The sequence below is a fragment of the Echinops telfairi genome, unplaced genomic scaffold, assembly GCF_000313985.2.
Source record: "Echinops telfairi isolate 266 unplaced genomic scaffold, ASM31398v2 ScPeMD7_3533;HRSCAF=4204_0, whole genome shotgun sequence".
In the NCBI taxonomy this organism is placed as follows: Eukaryota; Metazoa; Chordata; class Mammalia; order Afrosoricida; family Tenrecidae; genus Echinops; species Echinops telfairi.
In genome coordinates, this window is record NW_022107431.1 from 92,238,701 (window position 1) to 92,251,145 (window position 12,445).

Consider the following 12,445-nt stretch of genomic DNA (forward strand, 5'->3'; position numbering starts at 1 on the left):
GTTCCATGAACGCTTAGCAAAGGTTGGGGGCTCATTATTGAAGTTCACCCTTTTATTCATATCCCAAATTCTGATGAGAGGTTTGCAAGCATTTAAATCCTTATTCACTACATGAACAAGAAACTTTTAGGGAAACTATTCTCTTTGCATGACAGCAGTTTTAATAGTTTGGAGTCCCATTTTCCTGTGACCGCTGCTTAGAATCGAATACGTTAGAGGTTAAAAATTCTGAGAATATCATTTTTATTACGTAGCACCACACTGAGATGAGTCGGTGCGTATTTAGCTGCCCTCTACCAGTCTTGGTGGTGTGGAGGTTACACATGGGGCTGCCATCAGTCCAAAACCACCAGCAGCTCCCTGGGAGAAAGGCTGGACTCTCGACTCCTGCAGTTTGGCATTGGGCTGTGACCTATAAGATCAGCAGTTCAAAACTACCAACCACTGTGGGAGAGAGGCGGGGTTTTCTACTCCTGTAAAGGTCCAGTCGCAGTCTCGGAAACTCGCCGGGGCAGCCCTGGAGGCTTGCCGTGGGTTGGCATCGACTCCATGGAAGCGAGTTTGGGTTTGGGTTTCTCAGGAGGTTTTACTCCTCTTTTCCCTGCTGCCGGAGAGCAGAGTCAATCCAGGGCCGAGATTGCTCAGATTCATTAGCCTACCAAAAAAAGTTCTGCTTCCCCTTCTCAAAGGGTTTCTTCAGTTTGCTTGTTTCCCAGCCCCACCCCACCCCTTCTCTAAGCAACTTAATAAATCCAAGTTAGCTGAACGGATCCATACTGCACGCACGGCGTCTCAATCCATTGGAATCAACTCGCTGGCCACTGACAACAAGAAGCATGGATGTGCTTTACTTATAAGATGCTGCCAAATTACTCTCCAGTATGGGTACCCCTGTACACACTAGGGAGGGGCGGATCCGTTTCCATTGTAGCGCATTTTCACTTACATTAAAGTGGTGGGTGTTCCCTGATGGTAGCCTTTCTCGTCGGTATAAACTGGTATCTCATTGCAGTTTTAATATGCATGTCCTTGATGCCGAACAATATCGCGCACCCTTTCATTGGCTTTTTGGCCATTCATAAGTGTTCTTTTGTAAAGTGTCCTAAAGGTTTGCCATTAAAAAAAAAAAGATTGGGCGTGTCTTATTGTTACTGAATTGAAGGAATTCATTAGTTCAAAAAGAAAACCTTTCTTACTGTTTTGTGAATATTTTCTCCCAATCTGTGGCATGCCTTTTCATTTTCATCATAGTCCTTTCCTTAGTGAGGCAAAGAAAAAATAATTTTAATGAAGTCCAGCATATCAAGTTATTTTAAGGTTAATTCGTTTTTGTGTGTCACACTTACCTCAAGATTTTGAAGTTTTCAAAGAGAGAGACTATATAGTTTACCTTTTACACTGAGCACTGTAAGCCTTGTCAAATTAATTTTTTATATGGAATAAAGTAGATAAAAAATAAAGTAGCTCTTCCCCACCCCCACGAAGGATATCCAGTGTTCTATTACCACTAGACCATCATTTTCCCCACTGGAAATAATAGCATCTTCTTTGAAAATCAATTGGTTGTGTAAGTATGGGTCCAGATCTAGACTTGTTCTATGGATCTGTTATCTTTTCTTAAGCAAATGTGGCATTGTCTTGATTGTTGTCATTAGTGGCATCCAGTCCTGTGCCATCCTCACAATAGTATGTTTGAGCCCATTGTTAGAGACACCGCCCAGTGCATATTGTTGAGTGCCTTCCTTCTTTTTGCTTCTAAGAATATGGCTGTACTTGTTCCAAGAAAGCTTTTATTGATTGTTTCTGGTACCCCACGATACATTTGATATGCCTCACTCATGTCATAGTTCTAATAAGTCAATTCTTCCTCCTTCATTGTCCATGCATGTAAGGAGGTTTGTGTCAGCCATACCTATACATCGCAGTGACATATATTTGCTTTTTAAGATTTTAAAGCTGTCTTTATAGCACCCTCGCCATTTCAAAACTAGCTCCAACCTAACACCAATGGGGAACTACCAGAAATTCAAGCCAGCTTCAGAAGAAGACTTAGAGTAAGATTTATCATTGCTGGTGTCAAATGGGCCTTGGCTGAAAGCAGAGAATACTAGAAAATATGTTTACTTGTACTTCACTGACTATGCAAAGCCATTCACGATGTGGGTCGTTACAAATTATGGATGAGTGAGCAGATGGGAATATCAGAACACTGAATTGTGCTCATGCAGAACCTGTATGATGATTGAGTCTGTCATTTGAACAAAACTAGGAAATACTGCATGTTTTGCAGTCAGAAAAGGTATATTAGGATTGTACCCTTTCACCATACTCACTCTAGTCTGTGTGCTGAACAAATAATCCAAGAGGCTGAACTATAGGAGCAACACTGTATCAAGATTGTAGGAAGACTCATTGTGTGCAGAGGATACAATCTTGCTTGCCATGGGGATGAGGATTTGAATCACTTACTGATAAAGATCAAAGAGTACATAAAGAAAACAAAAGGCCTAACAACTGGGCCTATAAGCAACATCTCAATGAACCGAGTTGTTGAGGGTACCATTTTACTTGGTTTCTCAATCAATGCCCATTAAAGTAGCGATCAAGAAATCAAATGAATTAACGTAGCTTTAAAGAAAATCTTGAAATGAAGTAGTGCGAGATCTCCAGATTTGTTCTTTTCAGGTTATTTTGAAAATATTAGACATGTTGCATTTCCAAATAAGTTTAACTCTGTTTGTCAATTTCTTGGGCATCTTTGTGGCACAGTGCTTAGACCTTTGGCTATTATTGAAGAGGTCGACCATTCAGTAATAGAGGGAGAAGCCCTGGTGATCTGCTTGCATAAAGCCTAGGGGCCACTTCTCTGTCCCACAGGCCCTTCTACCTTGTTAAATATATTGTATAAAGCATTTCTAATATCCCCTCATTTCCCTTGAATGTAGTAATTTAAGCAGTTTCTCCATTTGTTCATGATATTGTTAATTTGTTCTTTAACGCCCCATTTAAACAACATCAGATTGTATGTATGTCTTCCTATATGGGTGTTTTTGTTTGGTTTTATTTAGTTTGTTTTTTGTCTTCTTCTTAAGGAAAACAGTTCACCTTTTATTATTTCTATTTCCCTCTACTGATTTTTCTTAAATTATTTTTTTCCCCTTTATTGATTTTAAAGACTCTGTACCCAGACTATTTGGAGCACTGGACTATGGGTGGACTACTGGGAGCTGACAGTGAGGCCATGGATGTGGGTGCAGGCTCTGGGGCATGGTATGATGGCAGGTGGACGGGGATGCTCTAGGGCCTGGGCAACTCTTGTTATTCAGGCAGAAGGAGCAGCGGGCATGCTGCATCCTTCTCTGCTCACTCCGGCCGGCCAGCATCCTCTGAGTGATTGTCACTGCTGCTCGCTCCTCAGTCCTCTGACTTCTACAGCAGTTGCAGTGGTAGTAGTGATGGGGATGACCAGAAATGGGCTTCCATCCAGTTTTAATATGGCGGTTTTCCAACATCAAACTCATTCAATGTCCTTATTTGATATAATGCATTGTGAACATTAAATGATGCATACCTATGCTACCTTTTATTATCAGTATGTTTATAAATGTATATTTGTATCACCTTCACCACATTATCACGTCTACCCTCTAGCCCATGACTTTCCCTCCCCTCCTCCCCTTCCTCCCTGGTAATATATTCTAAAACATTGTATGTAGTGCTTATTACTAACAAGTTGTGGAGGGAAAAAAACCAATTATACAGCTGTAAGCATAGTTTGTTGTAACTCAAATGGATCTTATGTCACAGACTACTGTACTTTCAATCAATTATGTATGTAAAAAGTTTTTGTTTGTTTTTTTAAATAACAAATTTGAGTATTTTATATTCATTTTTGTATTTCAGAGTTAATGTAAACATTGATATGGTTGAGTTTTATTCTTCTAATCTTAAAAGAAAAACCTGTAATATTAACTCTAACTTAAGTATGGGTTTGTGAATTCTGATTGTTAAATTTCATCGTTTCCTTAGTTTACTAAGGATTTTGGCCATAGATAATAGATTTTTTCTAATGATTTTCTCCATTTTGTCAAGACGGTTACATTTTTCCTTTAATTCTTTTATTGATGAATTCCATCGAAAGATGCATTTATGGTAAAATGAGAGCTTAGAAAAGTTTGTCGGGGAGCCATGTCAGAGGCACTGGGGCAGCCCCTCCATGGATCTCACAGAGGATTTCCTGCAAAGCAAGGCCTGCTCCTCCATTACGATGCACACCTGCACTCCCCTCTTATTCTCAGACTTCATCCAGGTCCTGACGTTTGGCCTGGAAGAGCCGATGAAATCGGTTGAGAGTCATACACGCCTGTTGTGCTTCACTGGCCTGTCTCCTTGGCCTTTCCATCTGGAAGTTTCTGTTTTCCTGCACTCTGAGGGCCCTCATGCTTTTGAAGATTGTTGTTGGCTGCTGTCCAGTTGATTCTGGGTCCTAGCCACGCCACGTGACAGAGTGAAATGTCCCCAGGGGATATTCTTGGCTTTAATCTTTACAGGAGCAGGTCATCTGTTTTTGTCCTCACTCCCCACCCATCCCTCCACCACCCCCTCCTCCCCCCACCCCCAGCAAAACAGCCAGGTGGATTCAAACCATCAAACGTTGGATCAGGAGCTGAATACTGAACTGTACAACCCCAGGGCTCCCCGAAGATTAACTTTTTATCACTCTGTGGCCCTCCTCACGGTGGCCCTATAGGACAGGGCGGGATGCTCACAAACTTTACAGGAGGAAGCCGTTTCTCTTTCTTGCCGAGCAGAGTTGTTGGTGCGTTTGAACCATTTAGTTAGCAGCCAGACCCTAACTAACTGCACCGACAAGGCCCCTTTGAAGATCACAGCCCAACTCTGTAGTAGCATACCCTCCACTAGCCTTCCTCTCGTGTTTCTGCAACATTAGCTTCATTGTAAATATGATCTCAGAGGCAAGAAGAGAAAAATATCTGTCCCAGGACTCTCCTATCAGTGGCCTGATCTGGCTTCAAAAAGCTCATTAAACATTCCATTATCTTTCATTTTCATTTTTCCATGAACTTTTGAAGCCACCTCACATACTGTTGTGTTTTCCTTTATGATGAGGCGCAGCGGCTCTTTTAAGATGGTCACTTTGGGGCCCTTCATGACGAGAAACAGAGAGATGCCCAGTCCTTTTTATTTGTCTCCTCAAGGTGTTTTTCTTTAGTGAGAAATACTTTGCTTGGGTTTCCTTGTTTTGATTTCCTAGAGAGCCCAAAGAAGGAGGATTGCCCTTGGACATTTCTATCAAGCCATCCTCCCTCCAAATGAGAACTCCCGGAGGCTGCACGGACATCAGGCTTCCAGCAGAGGTCAGGCTTGCTCCATCTTCCTGCCGCGGGCTGCAGTATGTGCCTGGAGACGGACTACACCTGCGGCTGCAGGCTCAGGCAGAATTGAACATGAGTGAGTACTGGGAGCGCTTCGACTTCTGCATTTACCTTTAATTATAAATTAAAGGTGATTTTTCCTATGAAGACTTTAATTACTTCCATGTATGAAAATTACTATTCCTTGGCATGGAAATTGCTGAGATAATCTAGGTGGGGGTGGGGGTAGGCGGGTGTTGCCAGTTTTTCCATAGCTTGTGTGCAGTTGAACATAATATTTTTGAGTTTTCATTTCTTTCTTTTTTTAAATTGATAAATCATTTTATTGGGGGCCCTGACAGCCATACAGTCATACATCAACTGTATCAATCCATTTAACAATCCATACATCAACTGTAGCAAACACCTTTGTACAAATGTTGCCATCATTATTTTCAAAACACTTTCTTTCTGCTTGAAACGTGGTATCAGCTCCTCTGAGTTTTTATTTCTTCAATTGTGAAATGACCTGTTCTACAGAGTTGATGTGAAGATTAAATCAGGTAGCAATTTATAAGACCTGGCTGGTTATTTGTTTATTTTTAGAATTAATATTTTATCATAGTTTATAATCAGAGGATAGAGTCCTCCTTCATGGTCTTTATTTTTGTTGTTCTTGTTGATTAAAAACTTGCATGTTTTAATCCAGCATTCTTTGATGCTCACCCTCCTGGCACGATCTCTGAAGACAAAGCAGGTGCATAAACAAATGTGGTGAAAAAAGTGGATGGTGCCCGGCTATCAAAAGCTATAGCGTCTGGGGTCTTAAAGGCTTGAAGTTAAACAAGCGGCCATCTGCTGAGAAGCAACAAAGCCCACATAGAGGAAGCACACCAGCCTGTGCCATCATGAGGTGTCAACAGGATTGGGTAACAGGTATATCAGGAGACCCAAAATAAACAAACAAAATCATATTGTTGAGGACAAGGGGGGTCGGAGCAGAGACCCCTCCAGACCCATCTATAGACAATGGGACATCCCCTCACAGAAGGGTATCAAGGAAGGAATGAGTCAACCAGGGTGCAATATAGCACTGATGAAATACAATATCCCTCTGGTTCTTTGAGGCTGTCTCACTCCCCACCATCATGACCCCAGCCCTGCCTTTCACTGCGGGCTAGAGTGGAGCATATTCACAGATACAGATCATGAGATAGGAGCTCATGATACACAAAATCCAGGAATGGGAATAGGATAAGCAATGCCAGGAGGATACCAGGGCGAGGAGGGGAGGAAGGGGGAACCGATTGCAATGAATGACACATACCCACCCCACCCCGGGGAGGCGGGGCGGTGAACAACAGAACCACGGGGGAAGGGAGACAGTGGTCAGTGCAAGATATGAAAATCATAATTTACCAAGGGTCACAAGGGTGGAAGGGAGGAGAGAGGGAAAAAAGAGGAGCTTATACCAGGGGCTCAAATAAAAAGTAAATGTTTAGAAAATAATGATGGCAAAATGTTTGACACAATTGATGTATGGATTGTTATAAGATTTGTAAGAGCACCCAAGAAAATGATCTTTTAATCATTAAAGAAAAAAATTACATGTTTTAAATAGCCAGTTATGGCTGGTTATGTTTTCCAGAAGCCTAATGAATTGAAATAATTAGCTGTGATGCTAAGTTTTTCCTTGTTAGCGCTAGAAAATGCACCCTTTGGCCCCTTTTCATGAAACAGAAACTTTGGAGTGCATTTGGCTTCACACTGAAGCAACATGACGTGGCTGATTTTAAAGCATTACTTCAAAATCCATGTTTAGCCCGTCCTGTGTGTTAGAGGGGGAGCCCTAGTGGTGTCGTGGTTATGTTGTGTGTCCTGTGTGTTAGAGGGGGAGCCCTGGTGGTGTCGTGGTTATGTTGTGTGTCCTGTGTGTTAGAGGGGAGCCCTGGTGTTGTTGTGGTTATGTTGTGTGTCCTGTGTGTTAGAGGGGAGCCCTGGTGTTGTTGTGGTTATGAAGCGTGTCCTGTGTGTTAGAGGGGAAGCCCTGGTGGTGTCGTGGTTATGCACTGAGCTGCTAATTGCAAGGTCAAGCAGTTAGAAATGACCAGACTGCTCCAGGAGAGACAGATGAGATTCTCTACTCCTATAAAGAGTTACAGTCTTAGTCACCCACAGAACTGATTCTACCCTGTCCTACAGAGTCAAATGATTTAGGATTAACTTGATGGCAGTGAATTTGATGTGTTAAGCAGAGTCCCTCGGTGTGCAAACAATCAGTTAATGCACTAACCTCTTAGTTGGCAGATTGGAGGTTCAAATCCACTTGAGACTCCCTGGAAGAAAGACCTGGTGGTTTGTTGCCAAAAGCCAACGGGGTACAGTGCTTGTCTGACATTCATGGTGTCACCATGGCTGGGACTCACCTGGAAGGCAAAACTGATCTAGGTGTTGGGGATTTCAAAGTAAATGAGCTAGTTAGTCCAGGTGCCTCCTCCCAAGGAACTGGCTGTGGAATGAGTAGGGACAGACAACTAAAGAATCCCCTCATTGTGGTGCCCAGACACGTACTGCAGCGGGCAAAGTGAAACAGTGTGACAGGTCCAGGAGGTTTCTCTGAGGCGGTACTGGTTTCACCAGAGAACCGAGCGATGGCCATGACCCCATCCGTGCAGAAGCATTTCCAAATCAAACTAACAGCACTTAGACATATGCCCTGGGTAATGCTGAGCATGAGGTATGCTTTGATTTCGATGGTTGCCAGGCCTATTACATCTCAGGCATTTTGGTATTCGTTTCTGTAAGACCTTGGGATTATTTATTGGAGAAGATGATGGTTTGTCGCATCTCTTGCCATGGAAGTCATATGTCTTTTGGCATTAAAATCACGTTAAGAGGAGAAACAGGCGGTAACAGACCGATATGATGCTCATCAGGGGACCATAATTCTTTCACTTACACTCTGTGACGTCATTGCTGCCTCATCTAAAATAAGCCTTCATCTGAGCCGCGTGCAGTCTGGAGGGCGGGCAGCAGGACCTTTCTGAAGAGCCAGTCAGCAGACACTAAACATTCTCAAGCCCTTGGTTGCTGAACTGAAAGGAGTTTTACTCCTTTTTTGCTGGAAAGTAATGTTTGCTCAAGTCCTCTTCTGAGTTGGGCAGAGTTGGTTTTAGGAAAAAGTGTCAGGAACAGAGCTGTCATGGAATTTAGGGATAGAAAAGGATAAAGGCTAAGAACAACTGTTGGAAGTTCCACAGACTAGGAGAGACACGTCACCCAGATGAAACTGGCTAGCAAGCTGCCCGGGTTTATGGCGAAATGGGTGAAGGAAGTACTATTTCAGAGACAGACCGTGGGCGCCTGGGTCTCATGAGGTCATTTGCAGCCTCACTGAGCAACATAACCACAGCTGGAATTTGGGCCAGAGCTGAAAACCAGAGGCAGGCAGGTGTGAAAGCCACAGGGTGGTGGTGTCAGCGCTGCTCTTTTTCTGGGACTGGAGGGATGGAGAACTCCTCAGGCATTGACTTGGGCAGCTGTCTGCTCATATTCTCCAACAGTCAATATCAGAGTCGCAAAACCGAAAATATTTTAAACATTGAAGTCAATAAACATCTAGTTTTCACTGGAGGACAGAATCAATCAACCGCTGTGTGCTGGCTTTTATATTGGCTTCATTCATCGGACTTCTGCTCCTTTATACTTTTTACAATATAGTTCACTGAAATGTCTGACAAGGAAACAATCCAAGGTTTGTTCCATAGTGCCCAGAAGCGTATACAAAATAGATTCTTCGATACTTAACAGCTTTAGTGCCCGCCACTGAATAGAGGGGTGAATACACGTGTGCTTAATGCATAAATATCAGACAGCTGAACAGCACTGTGAACTTGAATCAGAATGTATTTTGTAGGAAGTGAGTTAAAAAAACTTTTAGCATTCAATTCTGTTTCAGAGTTTTCTGTTTGTAAGTTTCAAGGGAAATTCTTTTAAGACCAACTATAGTAAACAGGGTTCCTGGTGCTGTAGCGGCTACATGTTCAGCCGCTATCCTAAATGCCAGCTGTTGAACCACCAGCAGCTCTGTGGGAGCCAAACGGGGCTTTCTACTCCCGTGGAAGTTACAGGCTTGTAAACTCACAGGAGCAGCTCTTCCCAGTCCTGGAGAGTCGCCAGGAGTCAAAATTGACAATGGACTTGACAGCAGTGAGTGAGTTAAAACATCACGTTGTCACATTGATTTTCAGGGTATGTAGGTCAATTCCCATGGACCAGAGCTGATTACCGTCAAATCCACAGTATCTTGGGAGTTGCCATTGACTGGATTCTGACCAAGTGCTGGGTTCTTCCCTAAGAGCAATCACTGTTCAAATTGAATTTTTAATCTGGCCCAATGTGTCCACCAGAGGGCAATGTTTCACTGACAATTTGTGTATTGTTTCTGGAAAAAATTGTATGGGATGTCTTCCCACGTCTCCTTTTTAGCTGTGGAAGCTTCCGTTAGAGAATACTGTTTAATTCACTTTAGTGCTGCAGGGACTTGTGGGCACCCCTAGAAGTTAAGCTACATAATTTAAAATTTTCAAAGCTTAAACTTTCTATCAGTTATTTTTAATGCTTAAAATATGTACAAAGTGATGCAATCCGAATACAAATGGCTTGATTCTATGGGCAAGAAATGAGCCTGGTGGTACAGTGGATTATGAGCTGTTCAAAAGCACCAGCTGAACCTTGGGCGCAAGATGAGGCTGTCTAGTTCTGCAAAGACTTAGAGCCTCAGACAACTCCCACGGCAGTTCTGCCCTGCCCTGCCCTGAGGGCTGCTGCCAGTCGGAATCAACTGGGCGGCAATGAGTTTGAGAAGGGTTATAACTTCATTGCATTAATTTGCCTTTGTAAAGGCAAATATTTAGTTGAACGCTTTCTTTTCTCCTGAGTGGAATAAGAGAACATGCTTTATGCTGCTCTTTTCGCTTCATGTGGGGAGTGTCCATTTCCCACAGCTTCCATCAGGTAAGGCTCCTGGGAAATTTGGCCCATGCTAAGAGCCATTCCACTCCCGGGCTTGTGTCCTCTAAGGCCCAATAACAAGATCCATTTTGTTTGCAAATATTGGTAATACGTCAAAGTAGATGTGATTTCTTCAAAATAAAATGAAATGTGAATTTAAGCTTCTATATGCCAGCTAAGGACCCCTGATGGTATAGTAGGTTACTGGCTGGTTTGCTAACTCTAAGGTCAGCAGTTCAAAGCCACCAGCACGGGGCTTTCTATTAAAGAGTCACAGCCTTGGAAACCCACGGGGGCAGTTCTACCCTGTCCTACAGGTCACTATGAGATGCCATCTACTCTGTGGCAGTGAGTTTTTAAAAGATGCCAGCCATCCTGATGAAGACTGTAGCAGAGGCAGTCTGAGGATGCTGACGGCAATGCAGTGACCTTGGCGGGGAGGAAAGACCTCACTTTCTCCCATCCTTAAATATTGGCATTTACAGAATGAGAACGAGAATTCAACTTTATTGTATGTGGATGTTCTGGGAATCTGGGGGAATATCTAACTCTGAAACATTTTGTGAAACGTGTTGTTTTGAAAACACTTCAAGACACTTGCTTCTGGGAGAGTCATCCCCAACCCACTGCCAGCAAGGGAATGCCCAGTCATGTGTGGGGTTTCTGAGGAGCAGAGAGCCTCCTTCCCCTCCCCCTCGCCCCACAGAGCAGCTGGTGTGTTTGAACCACTGACCTTGGGATTAGCAGTCCAGTGCTTACCCAACATTACCACCAGGTTGAGTCATCAGATGATACTAATTAAATGTGTACTTTGGGGTAGACCAATAGCAGTGTTTATCGATTGATAATTCATCATGGCTGTTAGTCTCTTTAAGTATGTTAATGTATTTGGTGGAAATATCTAAGATTTGCTATCGTTGATTTTCTTTAGAACCAATTTCATTGTTTAATCAAAGTCCACAAGCCCAAGCATGTTGCACGTTTTATTGCCAATCCTGTGGTGAAGTCATAATAAAGGACAGGTAAGAAATGTATTGAATGGTAATTAATTTCGTGCCTGGCGGTGGCTTTCTCTTTTACTCTCATAACTTGTGAAGTAATTGCCCAGGGAGCAGTATGTGGCTTGAAAATGAGACCCAGTTACAAGTCCCCTGAAACAAATCAACTACAAAACTCCCACAATCTCAGAACAGCTAGCTTTCCTCAACGTGATACAGGAAAATAGGATGTTGGCATTGAGGGAATATAGGCTCATCCTGTCAGAAGTGCCTGTGCTGATGGCTGCATCACTTCTCTTCTGAAAAAGATAGAATCCATCAACATGGTTGTTGGTTTGGGTTTTTTTCCTCCCATCCCAGCGAATGAGATTTTCTACCTTAAGTACATTTTTCTGACAAGAGAGGCTTACCTCTTTCTTCTGTAGCAAAACTTTTTACTTGAACCATTTGGATCATTCGTTTGGAAATCCATGCTCCGTTTCTCTGCTTTAAAAATTTTTTTTAAATAGTTGCATCTTTATTAGAAAGTCTCAGCTGCCAACTTCGCGTTTCCACCCGCCAGGGGAGCGGACACTCTCACGGCTTCACGATAGTTTGCTCAGGTGCTGCCTTTGTGGGGACTTAGTAGCGGCCATTGCTGCCGTTTTAGAAGCCTGCTTTGCCTGTTTTGCTTCCTTGGCAGCCCTGATAGCCTGTTCTCGGTGGGCCTTTCTAACCTCAGGTTTCTGATTCCTCTCGGCCATTCTGTCAGCAAGAGATGCACCAGGGATGGCCCTCTGGAATTTGACTGCACGGCGGGTTCTTTTCTTCTGAATTTCTTCCGATTGCCCCTTCTTGTGCGTCCTCCTGTAGAGAACAGTCCAGTTTATCTGCCGAGGGTTCCTCTCGGAAAGGAATGCCGATTCGCATTTTTCATTAAGGAGCTGGAAAACCTTTCCATCGGTCCTGGTGTAGCGCCGCCCTTGCCCGGGGTAAAGCTAGTACCTGCTGAAGCTGCACAGTTCGACCTTCATGGCTGCGGCAGCAGAGGGCTGGGGAAGAGGGCGAAGAGCTTCTCTG

The 12,445-nt window shown here is 43.4% G+C and overlaps 1 protein-coding gene and 1 pseudogene across 1 annotated transcript in view; one reads left to right on the plus strand and one right to left on the minus strand.

Annotated features, from left to right (window-relative positions):
- UBE3D (ubiquitin protein ligase E3D) overlaps window positions 1-12,445 on the plus strand; it is a 185,498-nt gene that overhangs the window by 832 nt on the left and 172,221 nt on the right. The window contains exons 2-3 of the mRNA XM_013003643.2: window positions 5,276-5,472; window positions 11,320-11,410. Of these exons, the coding sequence (XP_012859097.2) occupies window positions 5,276-5,472; window positions 11,320-11,410 (288 nt within the window). The remainder of the gene's footprint in view (window positions 1-5,275; window positions 5,473-11,319; window positions 11,411-12,445) is intronic.
- On the minus strand, window positions 11,963-12,399 carry LOC105978406 (annotated as a pseudogene).